General features: G+C 37.4%; 1 protein-coding gene across 1 annotated transcript in view; it reads left to right on the top strand.

The window, feature by feature from the left end:
* Positions 1-24,041, top strand: part of LOC143389518 (phosphatidylinositol 3,4,5-trisphosphate-dependent Rac exchanger 2 protein-like) — a 75,833-nt gene that overhangs the window by 32,241 nt on the left and 19,551 nt on the right. The window contains 4 exon segments of the mRNA XM_077108374.1: positions 13,472-13,557; positions 16,850-16,986; positions 19,454-19,571; positions 23,531-23,715. Coding sequence (XP_076964489.1) covers positions 13,472-13,557; positions 16,850-16,986; positions 19,454-19,571; positions 23,531-23,715 — 526 coding nt within the window.

Here is a 24,041-nt window from a genome sequence, read left to right as displayed (position 1 = left end):
TGGCTCCCGTGACTCCTATCACTGCATGTGAGCCCCAGGTATGCTTCCCTGTAGGGAACCGAAAGGTCAACGTCCTTTTAGATACTGGCGCCAGTTATTCTGTGCTCATCTCTTATCCTGGATCCCTTTCCTCTAATACTGTAACCATACCAGGGGTGTCTGGATGGCTTATTACCAGAAGGCTTACTCCCCCACTGAGTTGTGAGTGGGACAGGGTGATGTTTTCTCATGCATTTCTGATAGTCCCTGCCCCTTTATTGGGAAGGGACTTACTTTCAAAACTTCAGACGTCCATTACAATGAATTTAGGACCGAGAGGACCATTATATTTGCCTTTATTAGAATGTGATATAAACCCTGAAGTGTGGACTACTGAAGGCAAAATTGGAAGGGCAAAAAGTGCAGTTCCAATTAAAATAATGTTAAAGGACCCTTATGTCTTTCCACATCAGAGACAATATCCCCTATGTCCAGAGGCAAAAAAGGGCTTATTAAAGATCATTCAGAACCTCAAGAGACAGAAACTTTTAGTGCCCTGCAATAGCCCATGTAACACACTCATTTTAGGAATTCAGAAACCCAAGGGGAATGGCCACTAGTTCAGGACCTGAGAATAACTAATGAAGCAGTTGTTCCTCTCTACCCTATGGTTCATAATTCATACACCCTGTTATCTGAGATTCCAGCAGTCGCTGCTTGGTTTACTGTGTTAGATTTAAAAGATGCCTTTTTTTGGTATACCCTTAGAATCACAATCACAATGTCTGTTTGCCTTTGAAGAGCCAGATAGTGGATCTCAACTAACTTGGACTGTATTACCCCAAGGTTTTAGAGACAGCCCTCATTTTTTAGGCCAAACCCTAGCTAAGGGTTTAACAGAGTTCAGAGATAAGACATCTCTGACTGTCCTACAATATGTAGATAATATACTTTTGTGTGCCTCTACTGAAAAGGAATGTCAAAAGGCTACTAAAGAGCTTTAAAACTTCTTAGCTGGTACAGGTTATAATGTCTCAAAGAAAAAAGTTCAGTTATTCCAAGAACAAGTTCAATATTTAGGATTATATCTGTCTCAAGGAACTTGCAAGCTAGGACCAGAAAGAATAACCCCCATAGGACAATATCCTCTACCTCAAACCATAAGACAACTTAGAGGCTTCCTAAGGATAACTGGATACTGTAGGCTTTGGATCCCTGGATATGGGGAAATAGCTAAACCTCTCTATAGCCTCCTCAAAGAGACACTATGCCAAGGAATGATTTCTCTCATATGAGAACCAGAACAGATTAAAGCCTTTAAGGCATTGAAAGGGCCCTTACTCCAAGCCCCTGCCCTCAGCTTACCCACTGAACAAAAATTCAACCTATTTGTTACTGAAGGAGGAGGAATAGCCCTAGGAGTGGTCACACAAAAGAAAGGACCAGCTCAACAGCCAGTAGCTTATCTCAGTAAGGAGCTTGATCTAGTATCTTGAGGATGGCCTCATTGTTTGAGGATAGTAGCAGCTGTGGCCTTGCTAGTCCCTGAGGCAATTAAAATCACCCTGGGAAGAGACCTTATATTCTACACCTCCCATGATCTCTCAGGAATTTCAAATACAAAAGGTGAACGATGGCTCTCAGACAATTGCCTTCTAAAATATCAAACCCTATTTTTAGAAGGGCCTGCAACTCAAATAAGGACTTGTTCTAATTTAAACCCAGCTACCTTCCTCCCAGAGAAATTAGATGGAAATTCTGAACATGACTGCCAACAAGTAATAGCTATAAATTACTCAGCTCAAAAGGACCTTCAAAACCTTCTCCTATCCAATCCAGACCTCACCACATTCACAGATAGGAGTTTTTTTTTATGGAACAAGGAGAATGCAAAGCTGGATATGCTGAGGTGACCATACATGACACCATAGAGGCAAAATCTTTGCCCCCAGGCACAAGCTCACAAGTAGCTGAATTGATAGCCCTAACAAGAGCATTGGAAATAGGGAAACAACAGAGAATTAATATTTATACTGACTCTAAATACGGCTACCTAATCCTGCATGCACATGCAGCAATTTGGAAAGAAAGAGGATTTCAAACGACTGGGGAACGTCTATAAAGAACTATGAGCAAATCTTAAGACTGCTAGAGGCTGTCCATTTACCCAAAGATGTAGTAGTAATTCATTGCCAAGGACATCAGAAAGGGATAGATGAAATAGCAGAAGGAAACAGACCAACAAACCAAGGAGGCTGCTAAGGGAAATTCACAGATAACTACCTTAGCCCCTTTGATATGGACAGGCCCTCCCCCAGAGATAAGACTTCAATACACCCAGGAGGAAACTAAAAAGGCACTATCTAAAGGTGGTATTCTTTTACCCTCTGGGTGGATTCAAATGGAAGATGAAAAACTTTATTTACCTGCTAATTCCCAGTGGAAGATTTTACATACCTTTCATCAATCTTTCCACCTAGGAGAAGAAAATACTCTCAAATTAACCCGAGAGATATTTGAAGAAAAAGATCTTTCAAAGACCATCCTCCAAATAGTCAAAGCCTGTGACACATGCCAAAGAAATAATCCACTTAATTCTGCCAAAAAGCCCCCAGGATTACAAAGAACGGGACAGTTCCCTGGGGAAGACTGGCAACTTGATTTTACCCATATGCCTAAGAGTAATGGATTTCAATATTTATTAGTTATGATAGATACTTTTACTTGATGGACTGAATCCTACCACTCCCGAACTGAACCAGCAGGATAGGTAGTCAAGGCATTATTACAGGAAATAATCCCACAGGTCTGCAGAGTGACAATGGAGCAGCCTTTAAGGCAGCTGTCATTCAAGGGATATCCAAAGCCTTAGGCATCAAATATCATCTCCATTGTGCTTGGAGACCTCAATCCTCAGGAAAGGTAGAAAAAACTAATGATATATTAAAAAGACATCTAAGGAAACTCACTCAAGAAACCCACTACCCATGGCCTAAAGTGCTTCCTTTAGCACTGCTCAGAACCAGGAACACCCTCAAAACATTAGGGCTCAGCCCATTTGAGCTCTTGTACGGTAGACCATTCCTAAGAAATGATATCCTTAAAGACCAAGAAACTGCAGATCACAAACTTGGCCAAATTGCAAACTGAAATTTGCAAATATCCTATATCAGAGCCAGTTACTTCTCCACCTCTATATGAGTCTGGAGATCTAGTTATGATTAAGACCATACCTTCAAACTCTCCAAACCTAGACCCTCTTTGGAAAGGACGTTTTTCTGTAATCTTATCCACCCCTTCTGCAGTAAAGGTGCTGGGACAGGAGAATTGGATCCACTACTCTTGGATTAAGGCCTGCCATCCTGAGTCGATACCCAAAGAGACTTCTTCTGCCCAAGAAATTGAGGAGCGATACTCCTGCACTCCAGTAGAGGACCTAAGATGTCTCTTCAACAGAGAAAATGGTGATATGTAAACTTTTTCTTCTCTCTTTGTTTGCTACCATAAACAGATCAACAGACACTAACTCTTTTATAATGTGGGTTCAACAATATGCCACTAGGTTACAGAAAGATATATGGATATGTGGACTATTACCCCTTTCCATCACTTCTGGACTACCTTGGTGGGTATCCCCCTTACAAGGAATTGACTGTTTAAATTTACAATCCTTAATGTTACAACAAAATAAAGAAACACCCTTTTTACAAAATGCCTCTCATGAAGATGTTAATATATGGCCTATAAATGAAACTTTATCACAACCTGGTCATGGAAAGATTTTCATTTTAAATCAGACCAACCTTCAGACTTCCACTACTGTTAAATCCATATAGGCCCATCTAATTCTCTCCTTCCACTACCCGCACCATCAATATGTCACAGATACAAAAATGGTTACTATCAGATTTTGGACAAAGATTTATGACTCACTCCCACTATTGGGCATTTAAACCAAAAAGCCTCAATCTGTTGTGAACAACGAAATCATACACATGACACGTGACTTAATGCCACTTGAGAATCAGGATGAACCCCAGAGTCACAATGTCAACAAATTATAGTTTTACAAGCCAATGATTGGTTTGGAACAAATTGGCTTTCTAGACCGAAAACTATTTGGCCAGCACCCAATGGGACTCAAAGGATATATGGAACTAACCTATGGCCCTGGCTTCCCCCAGGCTGGATAGGAAGATGTACTATTGGGTACCCCTGGATGCAGGGGAGATGGACCTAAAATATACCGCAGCCAGAAAATCTCCCCAGTTTCAAACACAGATGGGGACAATCTGTGTTTCATTGGTATGATCATCTAGCTTCTCTGTTTATCCCACAAATTGGTTTAGAAGATGTAATGTGGCATGTAGAGACTTTAAACCATTTAACTCAAACTGCCCTCCATGATGTTGAAGAGAGTATCTCTCTCCTTAATACTAAAATAACACTTAATAGGAAGGCCATCTTACAAAATCGGATGGCTTTAGATGTCCTCACTGCAGCCCAAGGTGGTACTTGTGCCATTATTAAAACTGAATTTTGTGTTTACGTCCCTGACAATTCTGGCAATGTGACAAATATCCTTAAAGATTTACATGTTCAGATAAAAGCCATGTAATCATCAACTTTGTCATGGAAGCAAATCCTTAGCTCCTCTCTGGTACTTCCTGGTGGAAAACATTGTTAGTCTCTGTCTTTGGCATCATACTCATTGGCATATTCTTGTGCTGTGGCATTTATTGCTGCATCAGTATGGTTCCATTACTAATGAATTCTTGTTTCTCTTATAGACCACCCATCACTCAAATGGCCTTCCAGCCTATTACTTCTCAATCGGACTTCTATCATGGACCACTAAATAGACCTGATTTTTAATGGGGGACTCCATTTTCTCTCCCTTTCCTTACTGTTAATCTTTTCTTCCTGCTCTTCCTCCCTGCTCTGTTCTTAGTTGCTCTTATTATATCAAAGAAGACATTTATTTGTTTTTAGGGATTGGCTAGCTTCACTGAACATAATCTGCTCTAGTGCCATCCATTTCCCTGCAAATTTCATGATTTTGTCATTTTTTAGTGCTGCATAATACTCCATGGTGTATAAATGCCACATTTTTTTTTTATCCATTCATCTATTGAAGGGAATCTGGGTTGGTTCCACAGTCTAGCTATTGTGAATTGTGCTGCTATGAACATCAATGTGGCAGTATCCCTGTAGTATGCTCTTTTAAGGCCTTCAGGGAATAGTCAGAGAAGGGCAATAGCTGGGTCAAATGGTAGTTCCATTCCCAGCTTTCCCAGGAATCTCCATACTGCTTTCCAAATTGGCTGCACCAATTTGCAGCCCCACCAGCAATGTACAAGAGTACCCATTTCCCCACATCCTTGCCAGCACTTGTTGTTGTTTGATTTCATAATGGCTGCCAATCTTACAGGAGTGAGATGGTATCTTAGGGTGGTTTTGATTTGCATTTCTCTGACTGCTAGAGATGGTGAGCATTTTTTCATGTACTTGTTGATTGATTGTATGTCCTCTTCCGAGAAGTGTCTGTTCAGGTCTTTGGCCCATTTGTTGATTGGGTTATTTGTTATATTATTGTCTAATTTTTTGAGTTCTTTCTATACTCTGGATATTAGGGCTCTATCTGAAGTGTGAGGAGTAAAAATTTGTTCCCATGATGTAGGCTCCCTATTTACCTCTCTTATTGTTTCTCTTGCTGAGAAAAAACTTTTTAGCTTAAGTAAGTCCCATTTGTTGATTCTTGTTATTAACTCTTGTGCTATGGGTGTCCTATTAAGGAATTTGGAGCCCGACCCCACAATATGTAGATCGGAGCCAACTTTTTCTTCTATCAGATGCAGAGTCTCTGATTTGATATCAACCTCCTTGATCCATTTTGAGGTAACTTTTGTGCATGGGAGAGGAGGGGATTCAAGAGAAAAGGAAAATTGCATGGAAATGGAGGGAGACCCTCATTGCTATACAAAATTACATATAAGAGGTTGTGAGGGAAATGGGAAAATAAACAAGGAGAGAAATGAATTATAGTAGATGGGGTAGAGAGAGAAGATGGGAGGGTAGGGGAGGGGGAATAGTAGAGGATAGGAAAGGTAGCAGAATACAACAGTTACTAATAGGACTTTATGTAAAATTGTGGATGTGTAACCGATGTGATTCTGCAATCTGTATTTGGGGTAAAAATGGGAGTTCATAACCCACTTGAATCTAATGTATGATATATGATATGTCAAGAGCTTTGTAATGTTTTGAACAACCAATAAAAAAAATTAAAGGGGGACTCCAAACTGCTTGCCTAACATCGTTCACTTTCAGCCTGAGGAAGCCAGAATGACTTCACCCCCTTTCCTTACAGCAGTAAAGAGTTCCCAAAATTAGAAGTGGGGAATGAAACCAGATTTAAAGCTAGGTAGTCAGTGTAGTTAGGTAAATCGGGTCTAATGTTAAGTGAGATCTAAAATGGAGGCCATGTTGAGAATGAATTCCAGAAAAAGTGGAGCAACTCTTGGAATGTTAATGAAGTCCAGGAAAAAGCCCAAGGCCAGAACCCATCCCAAAGAAGTGATAATGAACAGCATCCCCCCTGCAAACATGAAGATAGCCCATCTCAAAGAAGTGTTAATGAACAGCAAACTTGAAGATGCTGTCTCAGAAGTACCCAGATTACTTTTTTGGCCCACCTGTGTCCCAACCCTTTGGGCCTTCCCACCTACATTCCATCACTGAAAACTATAAAAAGTGGAACACATTCGCGATTCAATGGATTCCATCTCTTGGGTCCCCTTCTTCCTCCGGGAGAAGTCTTTTCTGCTGTCCTTTAATAAACTTTTCATTTTTCACTCTGACCTTGCCTGGGCGTGCTTCTCCGGTGTTATTCTTCAACATTGGGGAAGCAAGGACTCGTCACTGGTCAACAGCGGTAACAATTTGAAGACTGTTGTGTATAGTAACAATAATGACAGGTCTTCATGGATTAACAAAAAATCAAAGGAGAGGCTTAAATCTCTTCTTTGCATCCTTAGTTTTGCCCTCTTTTGTCTTTGACTTTAGCCCAAGAATATTACTTTACCAAAAAAAAAATATTTTATCATCCAGAAACATTTCTTTTACCTTCTAATTTTCTGTACTAAAATATATTTCCATACCTATAATTTCTATTTTTGGATCTTTCTCTTAAATTCATATTCTGAAATAGTCCTTGTGAATTTTATCTGTGCATTTACTTTACACAACAGATTTCATTTTAGGAGAGGGTTGGAAAATGTAGCATATACAAAACCTGTGCCTTAATCTTTTTTCTCTCAGGTTACATTCAAGGGGTTGGAGGACATGATATTTTTGATGCTGTTCCAGTAATCAGTATCACAATGCCATCAACTTTAAGTGAGTTCCCCACTGAGAGTTGTGTTGGAAGGCATTTTGGGGGCCTTTTTCTTATACGGTATTGATAAGCAATGGGGGAGTCCCCTTTTCATTTTTTCTTTGGGCTTCCTTGAGGATCCCTTTGCAGAGGCTGCCTAAAACACAGGTTGGCCTTAATTTCTGTCTTTTTCTTTTCTTGGTGCAGTTATTTATTTTGCCAGCCTCCAAAGGCATTGAATCATTTTGTGCCAGTGATGGCTATTCCCTGGCCAAATGGGGCATCCTGTCAGATCCTAAAGGGGAGACTGTTTCTGTCTCCAGGTAATATACTAATAGTGCTGAAGCCACATCATTTGTGGCCATCAGCTTCCACCCAAAAGAGGTGGAAGGGGCTGGGAGGAAGGACAGAGGACAGGTTCTCTTTGGCCATTTTTTTCTACAGCCCAGGCAGCTTTCTTCCCATTTTAGGGCTGGTGAGCTGCTTGCTATCCTTGTGATCCAGAGGCAATGCATTTTGCCACCTTGAATTAGTTCCTGACTGTTCAGATGCCTTATCATGGAACTGCATAAATGCCTGTGCGTTCAGAATCTCTTTCATAGGCTTCACCCCTGATAGACTAACTTTAACTTCAGAATTGTATAATAATCCAGAAAAACCATATAAAGGTCAGATTGTGTTACAGTAAACCCTCTTTATCATAGTCAGGCTTATCCTTATAGGTGGCCTATGCATCCATGATCTCTGTGCTCTAGAGACTCCACTAAGATCAATGTAGTGTGCCTCAGGACTTAAAGGACCAGTAACAGACAAAACAAACAAACAAACAAAACCCCAAAAACAGATAACAGAGGATCCTAAAACCAGGGCTGACAGACGGGAGCCTTTAAAACACAGACTTGCATGCACAAATTTCTTTCACTTAACTTTACCTTTGACAGACCAACTCCAATTGCAAGATTTTACAGTAATCCAGAAAGCTATTCAAAAGCCAGATTGTTACAATAAAACATTATCTCGGACAAAGCTTTAACTTACTTTATCTTTGACAGTCTAGTTCCAATTGCAAAATCGTACCGAAAAAAAAAAAAAAAAAAAAAAAGAAAGAACAGAGAGAGACAACAGAGAGGAGACCGCAAAGCAAGTCTGACAAACAGGGACCTTTACATTGACCAGCCAAGATCTTTTGCAAGACACTACCTGTAAGATCAATGCAGTATTGGCCATGTCTTAAAAGGGACAGTAACTAATAGAAACAAAACAGAAACACAGACAGATTTTCAGAGGGCTTTCCCGAACCATGGCTGATTAGACGGGATCCTTTAAAACAGACCAGACAGGAAAATCCTTCAAGTTCCCAACTCCCGCTTTGACTTTTATACCAGTGGGACCATAGATGTCCCCATGAAGAGGGACAAGATGGTATCACAAAGGGAAACCAACTATGTAGAACCAAGGGTCTCGGTTCGGGTAAGGGGAGTGGAACTTACCGAACAGCCAAGGTATGGCACCTTTACTGCATCCTTTTTTTTCTCAAATAGACCAGGATGGAGCAATCCATATAGTTTAGGGAAGGAAGGCAGGGGTTCTGTGAAGCAAAAGCTGCTTCGGCAGCTGCTGGGGATGGTCCCTCAGTCCCTTTCTTTACTCACATTTAATACATTCTCTGGTTTGACCGGAGGTACACCCAGTCACCTGTCTCCTAACTTTACAGTAGTCAGCTCTCCAAATGTTTGCCTTACATCCTCAGCATACAAGTGGTGTTCCTTGGAGAGCCAGGCCTGCCAAAGAAAGCTGGAGTGGGGGCCTTCTCTTGGGTCCCACCTGAGGTGCCAATTTGTTGCTGAAAGCTCAGTCCTTGTGAGGCCGCCAATCCAATAATGAGGACGTGGTTTATTGGAAATTGTGGGGGGAAAAAGAAGTTTATTGCTTTGCCAGCAAAAGAGAAACACAGGGGACTCCTGTTCCAGAGGCTGTGATTCTGCCCATCAGCAGGAACAAGGGGCCTTTAAAGAGGTGTCTCAAAGGCTACATTCCATGAGTTCTGAGTTATAGTTTTAGTTCACACGTTAATTTGGGAGATTGTTATTTCTGAGATCTTCTGGTACCATCCCCAAAGTCTGGATTACTTCATTCCTATGGTGGGTGTGTACTCAAGGACAGATAACCCTGTGGAGCATGGGGAAGAAAGGTAATGCTGTTTTCCCTGAGATTAGCCACAGGGAGAGATTAGGGAGGAGTAGGCAGAGTAGAAAGAAATGTGTTCATATTAAAAATAAGTGCAGTGGAAGGGTACCAACACTTATATTCAAAGCACAAAGAGGATCACTGTTACAAAACTATCAGACTTTCTGATGCTCTGAGGTAATTAGACACCATTTTTTTTTCTTTTTTGGTATGTGCTAGGGATTAAACTCAGGGTCCTGTGCAAGCACTCTACCAACTGAGCTATATCCCTAGCCCAAGACTCGATTTTTAATTCAATGCTCATAAGAGCATATCTAGCCTGATAGATGCTCTAGACTTGTGTATGCTTGGTAATATGCTCATTCATTTAAAAAATATATCTGTAAAAAGATCTATCATCTTTCTACCTATGATTAGAAAAATATTCATGTTTATTGTAGAAAAGTAAGAGAGTACAGATTTTTCTCAGGGGAAATATTTTTCTTACAGTCTTATCACCTATAAATCGCTATTTTTTTTTTAAATTTAGGGTGTAGTGAATTTTCTTAATGTTAATACACATATCTACCACCTTATACATACAGTGTGGGGCCATGCTTTATATACTACTATGTGTTCTGTTTTTTCAAGACATATTGTAAGTAAACTTGCAATTGAATGAATTTTCTTCTGAAAATCATTTTCCTCAGTCTACTAGTATTACCTAGTCAGAATTGCCCTGCTTGTTTAACTGATTGAGATTATACATATAAAGTACTTAATGCATTGTCTTCATGCACCATGATGATGCCACAATTACTGTTCAGATATTACTTATATAATTTATCAATAAGCGACTTCATTAATTTCCAGAAATGATACTTATCACTTCAAAACCAAGATTTTTTTTAACTGCTTACAAAAATTTAGGTACATATAGTATTCTTTCTTGTCTTAAAATGTATTGTTATATGTAAAAAAAATTGCATATTTATATATAATCACGAACAGCTGGAGGTACTATGTATAGCTTACCTGAGTCAAAGAGCAGTCTAATGGTCCAGATTCTCCCTAGTAAGTCTGTTAATGGCAGTGTGAAATCATTAAAGTGGATGGATGCTTTAGCTCCACCAGTAACTTATTAGGTGGTCTAATAAAGTGTGACTCATTAATTAGTGTTAGTAATTTAGGAAGACTGAGCTAGGGGGCAGCAAAGAACCACAACAGTGTCTTCCTTCTAAACCTAAGTATGATCTTTCTCTCTCTTAATCCAGCTCTGCCTGGGATGAGGCTCTTCCACTTGCCTATTTTCTGATACTTTGAGGAACTTTAACAGGGAGAGGCAGATTGGAATAAGATAAGAAAGATCAGATAAGAGAGTAGTAATTCCAAAACAATCATTAGTAAGCATTAAGGCTTTGCCTTTTTCTCTCTGGTTTAACCTCATAATTATTGACTGGTGTGCTTACATATGATGTGAGAACACCCTTCTAACTGCTAATATATGGGTGTGAGGCCACTGTCTTCAAACTAAACAGACAAAGGCAAATCCCCATCCTTGAATTAGTGCTAGGAGAGCAGAGCTGGGACATGGGGGCTCTGATCCATCCCTCAGTGTTTGCTGCATGGTATTTGAAGCCTGAGGTCCAATCCTCTCTCTCTTCCTCTACTTACCAGCTAAATGTGGTACTTCACTTCACTTCAATGTTCACTTCAGAATATGTGATCATAAGATGGGCACAGGTGTGCTTATACACAGAGCTGCCAAGACACTGTGTAATTCTAGGCACATGAAGAACTTAGTGAGAGGTTTAACACATAGTGAGTACTCTTGTCATACCATACATGGTACTTTTACCCATTTTCTCATTTCATTTGTTCCATTGATTATTATATAAAGAACATATTTTGTTTTATGTCATATTTAAAGTCTAGAAAATTTGAGTTGAAAGGACCTTCCTAAAAGGCAAGGCCTGGAAATACTAGGGCTTCATTATCAAAAAATAAATTTCATATTTACAATAAAAAGGACCTATTTTGAATTGTATTTAAAAACTTTTCTGAAGATGGTATATTCATTTTCTCTTTTCTTTTTCTTTTTTTGAAATGTATAACTTTTGAGTCTTTATTCCATTGAGTACTATAAATCACTCATTAATACACACATACACATACACATATAAATATTTGTCTTTCAGAGAAAGTTTGGAATGCAAATTTACTAAGAGAATAGGAAAAAAAAGTTGTAGTACGGTATTTTAGAAAATATATTTAACCAGTGTAAATAGGCCAGAGTGACATTTAATGTGAGAAATCACAATTTTTATTGCATGATATGTACATATTCTTTGCACAATTATGCTAATTCCCATCCAGGAAAATTTTTGGTGAAGTAAAATACTCATCTGCATTAACAACGTCCTTGAGGACATGCTGTGTGCACTGTAGGAGTTTACCTACATCCCATTCTCTACCCGCTGAATGCCAGTAGAAGCTCCAAACAACCAGTTATAACAATCAAAGACATTCTCCACCGTAATCTAATGTGCGCAGACCCACAGTGTGGCTTTATCTATTATTAATGGAATCAAATGTTTTGGAAATATCAATACTAAATTTACCATTTCTATCTAAAAATTAACATCCAAATTATGTAAAATGTTACCCCATTATTACAAGTGTTTTTGGAAAGTTATGACATATTAAAGGTAATTATAAAGATTTACTTTATTCTTACTGTTCATTGTGATATCCCTGCTTGATAAGGCATTCCTGATTTTTTGTGGTTTCTTTCTTAAATTGATGTGAGAGTGAATGGTGATAACCATGTTTCTGCCTTGTGTGAATTTTCTGCTAAAAGAGAACAGGTCTCTTAGGAAATCCATGAACTTAATTAGCTACTGTGGGCTACAAACAGAATGCACACAATGGCTCAGCACAGCAGGTATTTATTTCTCACACTCTTAAAGTACAAATGGAGGGGATTTGGATAGAGGTGGGGAGATCTCTGCTCTTTCCAATCAGCTCCTTTTATCTTACAACATAGTTCACTTCTCCTGCCTTTGGCTCTCAAGGCTATGCTGAGAGGTCATCTTCCTTCAGATCTAGAGTGAAAGAGACCTCAGAAAGCACTGCATGGAAGTTTTTGAGGGGCTTCTTAGTCACAGCTGACTCATGTTTTCCATCCCTTCATATTTTATTTCTGTGTGGATTTACCATAAATATTCCCTTTTTGAAAAATTCAGGTTTTCTTTTTAATGTATTATTTTTTTAGAATTTGACAGCATAAATACTAAAGTTAATCAGATTCTTTAATTATTTTGATGTAGTGTTTGACAGCTCTGTTCTGTTCTTTATAACTTGTTCTTTGTTCCTGTTCTTTTATGAAATTCCCAACAGCTAGAAACGTATAAACATTGTGTTTCTGTTATATTAATATTCATCAAGAAATTTCATAAGGTACTCCTTTCTTTCTTTGTAACAACAGTAAATTAATGAGAGAAGCTTCCATTGTATTAAGTACCTAACTAAGTCATGGCACCGTGCAGAGCAGTTTATCAACAGTGTCTCTGTTGATAATAACCTGCAAAGTAAGTTTTAACAGTAGTATCTTTCTGTGATCAATTTCCATGAAGCTTTGTGTCAGAGAAGTTCAGGAGTCGAACTATTCAGTGCCTGATTGAGGTTTGTCTACCCCCAGACTCTGGCCTCTTTTCAGGATATGCTATGTAATGATTGTGTTCAATTTAGAAAATAAGTATTGTGTACCTGCTATGTGCTTTTGTGTTGGTAGGGACCAATTTTATCTCCCAGGGCTTCTAGCCAATGTCTTTCATGTGGTGCACCCTCCACATGTATTTATTGAAAGAATGAATAAAGGTGTAGATGACTGCATTTTAACCAATAGTTGCATTTAAAATTCATCTTACCTTATTTTCTGGTTGATATTAGGACCCTGAAAATCCCAGATTTAGCTGATGGACTTGGATTCCAGATCCGAGGATTTGGCCCTTCTCTTGTACATGCAGTAGGAAGAGGTAAGAAATTCATCTGGCGTGGTAAAGAACTTTCCAGCAGGTTTTAGATATTCCATTCAGAATGGGGATTTAGTTAAAATATGCATAATCATTTTGCTGGGAATTTTCTCACTAATCTTATTTTCACTGTATTAATTCAATGGTAGGACATTCTAGAAACAAAAAAATTTTTAAAAAAATCTCTTCAAGAATTCTGATGCATTTTTCATGGATAAATTTTTGACCCCTCATATCACTTTTCTGTATATTTCAGCTCAAACCAAAGAGTATTGATGATTTTAAGATTATATATTTGTATTTTTCTTGATTGCAAGTAATTGGATTTTTTTATTAATTTTTTGTAATTCAGAGATATAAGTTTTGAGGCTTCTGAGTGACCTGTGGGCCTTATAACCTGTTGCTATTTAATTCCTTCAGGTATTCTTATGAACCTTGGATACATTTCTCCGTAAAGTGCATTGTAAATTAAATGATTATGGTGACTAAAAACTTGGTATATTATTCGAGTTTTTGAAAGACAAGTCATCTAATGACATGTTGTTTTATGTATTTTTTTTATTGACACTAAGAATGGAGCCAAATAACAGTTCCCACATTACTAAACATAATAAATAACCAAATGCTGTAGCTGGAAGTATTTCTGTAAGCATGAGAAGCCATGCATTTATCTAACAAGGAGGAAATAAATACCTTTTAGTGCCAAGAAACAGGAAGCATCTTAATATAATCACTCAAACATTAGAGAGGCCAATTTAAAAGGGCCTTGTTATAAGAATAAAATTTTATCATAATCTGTATAATAATTAATCTTATACAGATTATGATAAAAATCTGTCATACTTGAAAAACTTGTCTGTTCTCTCAAATTTTTCAAAGTAGAGATGGATAGACGTTTAAAACTGTTTCAATAACTCATTCAATTTTATCAAATGGAAATGGGATATTACATATTAAATCTCTTCATTTTCACAAAACCAAAAAAAAGAGTTGTTCATATTACCAGTATTGGCAAGTCACTGAAATCCTGAGTGAATTGAGGTCTCCCGTCATCTAAAGAGCAAGGTTCTATCTTTGGAGATTAGTGATGAGGTTGGTCAAAATCTGATTCTTGTGCTTTTCTGCTTCTGATAGAGTCAAAAGACAAATGCTTCTGTGCATTAAATGAAAAAATGTGCATTAAATGAAAAGATGTTTTTCTCTGGTTTCTTTTCACACTGATGTTATGTGGTCAAATCAGAGAGGTCTCCCTAGACTTGTTCTCACAGTGAGTCACAGCAGTCAGCCCACACTTTCCAATGTGACCAGAGGTTCTCTTGCCTACCTACATCTGGGCCACTGGATTTCAGACTTGGATGAACCTTTTTGTCCTTCTCCTAAACAGCTTTGTGGTCGTGGTTCCTGATGGACTGTCTTGTCTTCACCGGGCCCCTGTTACTACTCAGCAATTTTTTAAATGTGTTCTTCATCAGCTAGCTCCTTCTTCTTTTTCTTAAAATGATCCCCAAGACTGACTTCTCTTTTCTTACCTCACTAATTCTGGATCTTAGATACAGGCCTTCAGCATCTTCTGTGTCTGTAAGGTTCAGAGGCTGAGGGCTTTGCACCAGCCACACAAGGCCTTCTCCCTGGGGCTCTGCTCTGCTTCCGCTTTCTCTCTCTATCACACCATCCTTCCCAGTACTGCACTCACACCCCCATATGTCCAGGTGATTTCTTGACTCCATTCCCTTCTTTCTACTATTTTCTCTGCTGGGAATGTCCTCCCTTCCCCCAAGACTTAATTCGATGCAGAATAACTGAATAACCGCTTGATATTTTGGGGAGTGTTTTGGTCAGCTTTTTTGCTGCTGTGACTAAAGGACCCAACCAGAACAACTGTAAAGAAGGAAAGGTTTTTTTAGGGGCTTAGGATTTCGGTGTCTTAGTCCATAGAAGGCCAGCTCCCTTTCTTGGGGCTCAAGGTGAGTCAGAACATCATGGCAGAAGAGTGTGACAGAGGGAAGCAGCTCACATGGTGATCAGTATGAGAGAGAGAGAGAGAGAGAGAGAGAGAGAGAGAGAGAGAGAGAGAGTCTCCACTCTCCAGATACAAAATATATACTCCCATGGCATGTCCCAATTCCCACTTCCTCTAGTCACACCCTAGTACTTCAGTTACCACTCAGTTAATCCCTACCAGGGGATTAATTTGCTGATTGTGTTAAGACTCTTATAAACTAATCATTTATCCTCTAAACCTTCTTGCATTGGCTCACACATGAACCTTTTTGGGATACCTCACATCCAAACCATAAACAGGGAATGAATTTTATTAGGAACTGAGAGAAAAGGAAAAGATTTATTCATAAATATTAATTTTCATGGAACTGTTTAATAATTCCCTAATGTGAGAAAATGCTTATAAGGACATCTTTTCTAGTATATTTATGATATTTACAACCATTTGTGAGAATTACATATATTCTATTTTTTAGTGGTACTTTCTCAATGTTGATTTGCTCAGACTATCCAATATCAATCACTGGAAAGTTCAGAGAAACCTTAACTTTCTGGCTAGAATATGCCACTTCTGTATTTAAATCTGTACCTATGCAAACAAAGTGATTGAAAAATTGGTAGCATCTGCTCTGTTCTCCACAGATTCTCTGGTTCCTGAACACTTATGTTTTCATAGAACATCCAGGCTGCTCATAGTAGCTAATTGACTTGATTTTTTGCCTTTAAAATTTATTTTTATAGGTTGAGAATGTGACTCAGTTGTAGGGTACTTGCCTAGAATATGTTAGGCTTTGGGTTCAATCCCCTGAGCCACCAAAAGAAAAAAGAAAAAGAAAAAGAAAAAATATATATATTTTTATATTCATATTAAATTATTGACATTATTTTTAAAAAGTGAGGTTTCTTTCAATGTTTAGGGACTCTGTAAAGAAAGATAAGACATATGTTTCTGGCTTTTGTAGTTTTTATTACATAGATGTATATTAGGAAATTAGATTTCCTAGACATTTAAATAGGAAAATAACTGATTAGCAGTTTAAAGGTCACTTTGAAATATTCCCTCAAACTTATTCTTAGGGAGATGGGAAAATGTTCTTTTAATCACAGTTTGAATGGTGAGTTGAAAAGCAGAAAAATGTTGAGACAGAATTGCTATCAGAACCGAATTTATTAGGAGTATATTAGCTAAGCCCTTATTATATTTTAAAAATTGCTTTCATTGTTCTATATATGATAAAGATGAATCTTATTTTTCATATACATTTTTGGCCATTTTCCCCATTTGTAATTAAAGGAACTGTAGCTGCAGCAGCTGGTCTTCACCCTGGACAGTGTATTATCCATGTAAATGGAATCAATGTCAGCAAAGAGACCCACGCCAGTGTCATTGCGCATGTTACAGCGTTCAGGAAATACAGGCGACCAATGAAGGTAAACTGCTCTTCGGTTTATCTGGATCTGAAAACAAACTTGCAAAGGAGACCAAGGGGACAGCCTAGGATAGTGCTGGAGATGTTTGTAGTTTCCAATTCTGAGTGAGTTTAAATGCAGCATTGTAAATCCCATAATGACTATATTATCTGAATAATTAATCAAAGTTGACTATGTTTAAATGGTTGTATCTTATTGTTATAGTCTTATTACTTGCTTAAAAAGTGATGTTGGGTATTTTCATTTTCATTTTTTTTCTTTTTGTGGTGCTGGGGATTGAACCCAGGGCTTTGTGCATGCAAGGCAAGCACTCTACCAACTAAGCCATATCCTCGGCCCTCATTTATTTGATAAGAGTTTATCTAATTGAAATCCAAAGAATTGAGCTGTTGTCTTAGAATCACTTTAGAATATAATAATGATCATTGTGTATATACATGTGAATTATAAATATACTGTTTACCCTAAGACTTCTGTGAAAAGTTGAAATTGTGGGTTTTATAGAGTGTAGTTGATTTTTTGGATATTGTTATTTAGGAAACTGGGTTAGCTTTTGAAAGAAAATGCCAAAATGTGCTTGTCTTTACTTAAAATTTAATCACTTTTATTTTTGGACACATACGTGTCACAAAGAGATGAAATTGAAATCCTAATTCATAAGTCAAGTTCATTATCTCATGAAGAAAAAGTGGAGATTGGACTATAGGAGAAAATTTCTCTCAATTTAATCAACTAGATGCATAAGGAAATTTAGAGAGGGCTTATATTTTTAGTACTCATGTGTGGTGGAATGCTCTTTTCTGGATTTGAGAATATGAAATTGTTCTCATATTGGCAATTTTTCTCATAGGCCAGGACTGATGTTCTGAAAAATTTTAAACTTATATGGAAATAACCGATCAATTTTGCTTACTAATAAGGTCAAAACTAGCATGGAAATTGGAATTTACACATGAACTCATAGGTTACTCTGATTGATAGAAGTTCAATAATAATTTGTTAAGAAACTGTATGATTGAATGCATTTTCTGAAAGACTCTTTAAGAAATTATCAAGTCTTTCCTCTTTATCAGGAGTGTTAATCAGTGAAATAATTTTTAAAAGGAATAAATGGACAGAAAAATTCACTGAGTAACATGCTCTCTTAGGTATCCATTGCTACAAAATAGACCACCCCAAAACTTAGTGGCTTAAAAGAACAGTGATTAATGATTTCTCTTTATTTGACTGGTTGGTGGTTCCTATGTCATTGTGTTCAGTTGGGACCTTACTGGGTGCCTGGGTTCCCTTCCTTGTGGCCTCTTGCCCCATGTGGCAGGTTGTCCTCCAGAGCTCCTGTCTATGGTTTCCCTTTCCAGTCTCCAGCAGGGTTTCCTTTTCTGTGTGGTGTGTAGATTTCCAGAAGGAATATTACCCCCTAGTTGGATGGTACTTGCTTTTGGACACATGAAGTCACAGGGTCACAGGGTCACAGGACCAAGCCAAGGTTCAGAGTGGGAAGGAACTATAGAAGGTGTGGGTATTGTTTGATAAGTGTGGCTCATTGGTGGCCACAACAAGTGACCAAGTTAGTTAGCATGCTTTTGTTTGTTTTTGGTTCTGGGAATTGAACTCAGGGCTTTTTGCTTGCTAAACGCATACTCTACTTACAAAGCTATACTACATCCCCAGCTCTTAACTCTCATTTTAATGATTTATAGCACTATAATAAATACAATAGTGAATCTGATGCAAGAGAAAAAATAGATTACATCACACTTCAGTAATTCAGTTAGAATTTGATTTATCATCTTATCTTAAAAAGGATAAACCTTGAAGTAATATTACCCTTGAAGCATTTATTTGGTAGCCATTTCATCTCTCTCATTTCTCTAAATAAGATTGGAGTTACTGTCTCAATTAAAATGCAAGATGATTTTTGACATGGAAAGATTGAAGATAGTTAGAAACTCGATGAGATAAAAGATATTCTCCCTATTTTCATGTCGTTTTGATTCAAAGAAGCATTAAATGTATTAAAAGAAGATGACTATTGAGGGCATTTAAAATGGTTTGTACAGTTATAGAAAATTTGATTCATTCCCAAACTGTCCATCTAACATTTGCTTATTTTTAAGATGTAATTTATAACTCATTTTAAGATATACTTGAGGCATTTAAGTAAGACATTTGAGAAATACATCCTGTTTAAAAAATATCTTTGGGACATATCTTTGGAAGATAAATTAACATAAAACATATCTTTGAATGATAATTTAAGCTTGAAAAATGTCAGTTTGTTAAATTATCATTGACTTTCCATTCTGATGTTGATTGTCTTTCTCTTTCAAATTCTATTATTTCTAAACAAACTACAGCAGTAAATAAGGTGGGCAACTCTTCTTCTAAAGCAAGTTTATGAAGTACATATGCATTTTAGGATGTACTATTTATTACCTCTGAAGTTTCTTTCCCCCCTCATTTCCAGCAAGATTCCATACAGTGGGTTTATAATAGCATCAAGAGTGCTCAGGAAGACCTCCAAAAATCTAACTCAAAACCTCCTGGAGATGAACCAGGGGATGCTTTTGACCGCAAAGTTGAAGGTAGGTTTCTTCTTTTTCTCCCTGTTCATTTAATAGTTTTCTTTTCCACTCTGTTTGCATCTACATGCTAATGTTGAAGGTCTTGTATCTTCCAATCCTAACTTTGAATCTTAAGTCATTATCACCAAATAGATGTCATGTCATATAAGCAAGCAGTAATAGCTTGAGCCTAACGTGTCATATTCATATTCATTCCTGGTTGGTAGGCACTATTTAAAAGTTTTACATGGCTTATCGCACTTAATCATTAAAAGAGAACATTTAAAAAAAATAAGAATGATCATAGCCTTTTAGAATTTGCAGTCTTTGTAGGTTTTTACCCATTATGGTTAAGTGTTAAAGTGAGGACTCAATCTTGAATTATGTCACGTTTCATTATTTGGAATTGAATGTTTTAAAATTTTTTTGTTCTTTTTAGTTTTACATGACAGTGGAGTATAACAATATATTCAAACATGGAGTACATCTCATTCTAATTAGGATCCCAGTCTTATGGTTGTACATGATGTCAAGATTCCCTGTGGTGTATTCATATATGCATATAGGAAAGTTGTGTCAAAATCATTCCACTATCTTTCCTATTTGCCACTGACATGATTATATATTTAGAAGACCCAACAAACTCCACCAGAAAACTTCTAGAACTCATAAGCAAAGTCAGAAAAGTAGCAGGATATAAAATTAACACCCATAAATCAATTTCATTCCCATGCACTGATATGAATCAGCTAAAAGAATAATTAGGAAAATCATCCAATTCACAATATCCTCAAAAAAAGCCAAACAAAAACAAACAAACAAACAAAAAAAACAACCCACAAAGAACAAAAATAAAACAAATCTGGAAATCAATCTAACAAAAGAGGTGAAAGACCTCTAGTAGTGAAAATTATTGAACACTAAAGAAAGAAGTTGAAGAAGATGGAAATATCTCCCATATTCCTGCATAGGCAGAATTAATATTATCAAAATGGCCATTTTACCAAAATTGCAATACAGATTTAATGCAATTTCTATTAAAATCCCAGTGTCATTCTTCATAGAAATAGAAAAAGCAACCATGAAAGTCATTTTGAAAAATAAGAGACCCAGAATAGCCAAAGCTATTGTGAGAAAAGTGAAACTGAAAGTATCACAATATCGGACCTTAAATTATGCTACAGAGCTATCATAACAAGACCAGCATTGTATTGGTTCCAAAATTGACATGGAGACTAATGGAACAGAATAGTTGACACAGAGACAAATTCACATGAATAAGGTTATCTCATACTTGACAAAGGTGCCATAAAACATACATTGGAGAAAAGATGGACTCTTCAACAAATGGTTCTGGGAAAACTGGAAATCCATAGGTAGCAGATTGAATGTTGTTTAGACTTTGCTATTCCAGTGATCACAAACCAGAGAAAAATGCAGAACCTCAGCAAGGCGCATGGGTACACCTGTGATCCCAGTGGCTTAGGAGGCTGAGGCAGTTCAAAGTCAGCCTCAGCAACTTAGAGAGGCCCTAAACAACTCAGTGCCACGCTCTCTAAATAAAAACTAAGAAAAGAGGGGATGGGGATGGGCAGTTCTGGGAATGTAGCTCAGTGGTTAAGGGTCTCTGGGTTCAATCTGTGGTACCAATAAAAAAAAAAAACAGAATCTCAGCTTATCCTCATTTTGAAAAGATTTACATGTTTATTAAAATGTAGAAGCCTTGGTCTGGAAGGTGCAGAGATCCTTTCAAAATATGTTCTTGATTTGAGTAACTTTTACTATATTCTAACATTGACAGTAAGGAAATTGGCAAACTAATAATGGGAAAAGAGAAAGAAAAGAGAGAGAGAGAGGTCTTTGGATAAATTCTCCTGCTATTTCTGTTTTCTCAATTGAACAATCCAGCAAATTGCTTTATCCAGAGGTGTTGTCAAAAGCAACTGAAGCAATTGCATGTATGTCTGCCTCTGACAGATACCTTGAATTTTTATTTTAGAACTTTTTCATAGAAAAACAATCCTCCTTTATAATTATTTTCCTGTTTCCACTCATCTTATTGGTGCATGTCTATGGACAGTTTTATTTTTATTATACCATTAGATTCTTTCAAACCAGTACAGATAGAGAGTTCCGTATTCTGGGCAGTTTTTACTGGCAACACTTCTAACACCATATGTGTGGGTTTTTTTCCCCCCACGCCAAGCAAGATTCCTACTCTCCAGATACCAATGGGGTGTGCTGTAATTCAGTTCCAACACCTATTTCTGGGAGTTAGTATGGATGTCAGTCCCTCAAGACTGCCCTCTCCTCAGATGCCCTTGTATGTTCCAGGTTTTCACCTGTATTTCTGACCAATTGGCTTTAAGGTCAGGGGTTCTCACACCCTCTTCTTAGATCCAATATTTGCTAGAAATATTCATGGAACTCAGTAGCACACTTCACTTACTATCACTAATTTATTATAAAGTATACAACATGAGCAGGTTTACAAGGTGAGCTGTGTCCCCAGTGTTTTGAGATGTGTACCCCTCTGGATGTATGCATATGTTTTTCTACTTGGGGGGATCTCCAAACTGCATTGTTTTTTAGTGGGTTCCATTATGTAATGTGTTTGGCTAAATCATTGGCTATTGTAACTGAAATTAATCTCAACCCACCCCCTACACCCAGAGGTCTGCAGGTGGAGTTGAAAGTTCCAGACCCCTAATTGCATGGTTGATTCCTTTGACTATCAGCCCCCATTTTGAAGTTATTTAAGGGCTCACTAACAATCACCTCATGAACACATTACTAGTATGTGGTTGAAAGGAGCTTGTCATGAATAACAAAAGGCACCCCTGTTGTTTCAATAGCTCTGTAAGTTGTAAGTATTTTAGAAGGTCCAGACCAAATATGTTTCTTATAGGGGCCACAGACCAAATACATGTTTCTTATCATATGACATCTGTTTATATCAATCATAGAAAGGGTTCCTAGGAAAGCTTAGTTGGATCCTGTCCAACTCACGGCAAAATCAGAAATGCCTCAACTTCATTGGAGCACCATAATATTATTATGATAAGACATGATGTTAGTTATTCAAAATAAGATGAGCATCAGTACCTCATGCCGAGGCTTTTATTTCTCATTTGGAATTATTCTTCTTTGGTGTAACAATATAAGTTAGGTTGGTTAATTGGTAGTTAGGAACTGATGTCTAACTATTCTGGGACTTAAGTAGTTTAAGGTAAACCAATACACCCCTTTAGCCTATTTAAGACATACATTTTACTATCTTATTCTAAAAATTTGTGGTTTTAAATAAACAATTAAATTTATTTTTGTTTACTTAATATTATTATTGGATCTCCTGGTTTCTTTCATGCCACTTTAAGTGTTTTTCCACCAGTTGACTGATTCCAGGCTGAAAATCTATAGGAAGACCTTCTATATAGAAATTTTTAGTATACTGATCAATGATGAATTTTCTCAATGAACTCTCCCTGAAAGAGGCTGTTTGGGAAACTTCAGGTATCCTAACCTCTCTGTTCAAAAACAATTCTTACATCTCCTTTGTCTTCTATAATATGCCCTTCTTTACATGTTTTTTTATGCTTTGAAAAAATATTCATTCAATGTTTAACACATTTTTAGAAACCCTTAATTTAAGTTGTGTATACTCTTTTCATGAAAAAAAAAAACACAAAATCACATCTGTAGTGTTTATATTGGTATAACTAAATATACACATGGTCCACAGATCTAAGTGGTATAAAGATGAGATTGGTCATATTAAAGTGGTGAGATTTGGATCACTCAAGCATTTGCTTTCTATAAAGTGCGTTTATTTTTCAAATTGTTAACAAGAATAGATGCTTCATTCATCGGATTTAGCCAACATTTAAAGAACTCTTGAAAAATTATTTGAGGCTCAAAATATTTGAGGAGATGAAAAAACCCTTCATGATGTTGACAAATTAAGATCGTCTGCATTGCAGAGGCACTTTACAAGTTCAACACCATGGCCATTATCGATGGAAAGAAGGAGCACGTGAGTCTGATGGTGGACAACGTCCTCCTAGAGTATGGGGTTGTATATGAGTATGACAGCACGCCTGGGATCAAGTGCGATGTGGTGGAGAAGATGATCGAGCCCAAGAGGTTCTTCAGCCTAACTGCCAAGGTAGGAGTGGACCTGTCACCACCAGTGGTTCCCTTCTAACTAAAACGACCTTATGAAATGCAATGGCTGTACATGTAGCAGCTTCTAGGTCCTTCAGCATCTTTTTCTTTTTTCTCTAGTATTGAGTATGTGTATGGTCTTACTTTTATTGATCATTTTGTATGATGAATTTAACTTGGATAGAACTCTTGCCCCAACTAATTGGGCAAAGACTTTCATACATTTAATAGGTTTGCAGCCTCTGTTAATTCAGTATTGTGGATATATTTCAGATAGTTTTCTTGACAGGTTTTTTTAATGCACATTATCCTCTGACCCTAGTCATT

Source organism: Callospermophilus lateralis, unplaced genomic scaffold (genome assembly GCF_048772815.1).
Source record: "Callospermophilus lateralis isolate mCalLat2 unplaced genomic scaffold, mCalLat2.hap1 Scaffold_63, whole genome shotgun sequence".
Lineage (NCBI taxonomy): Eukaryota > Metazoa > Chordata > Mammalia > Rodentia > Sciuridae > Callospermophilus > Callospermophilus lateralis.
This window is presented reverse-complemented; position numbering and strand designations above follow the sequence as displayed.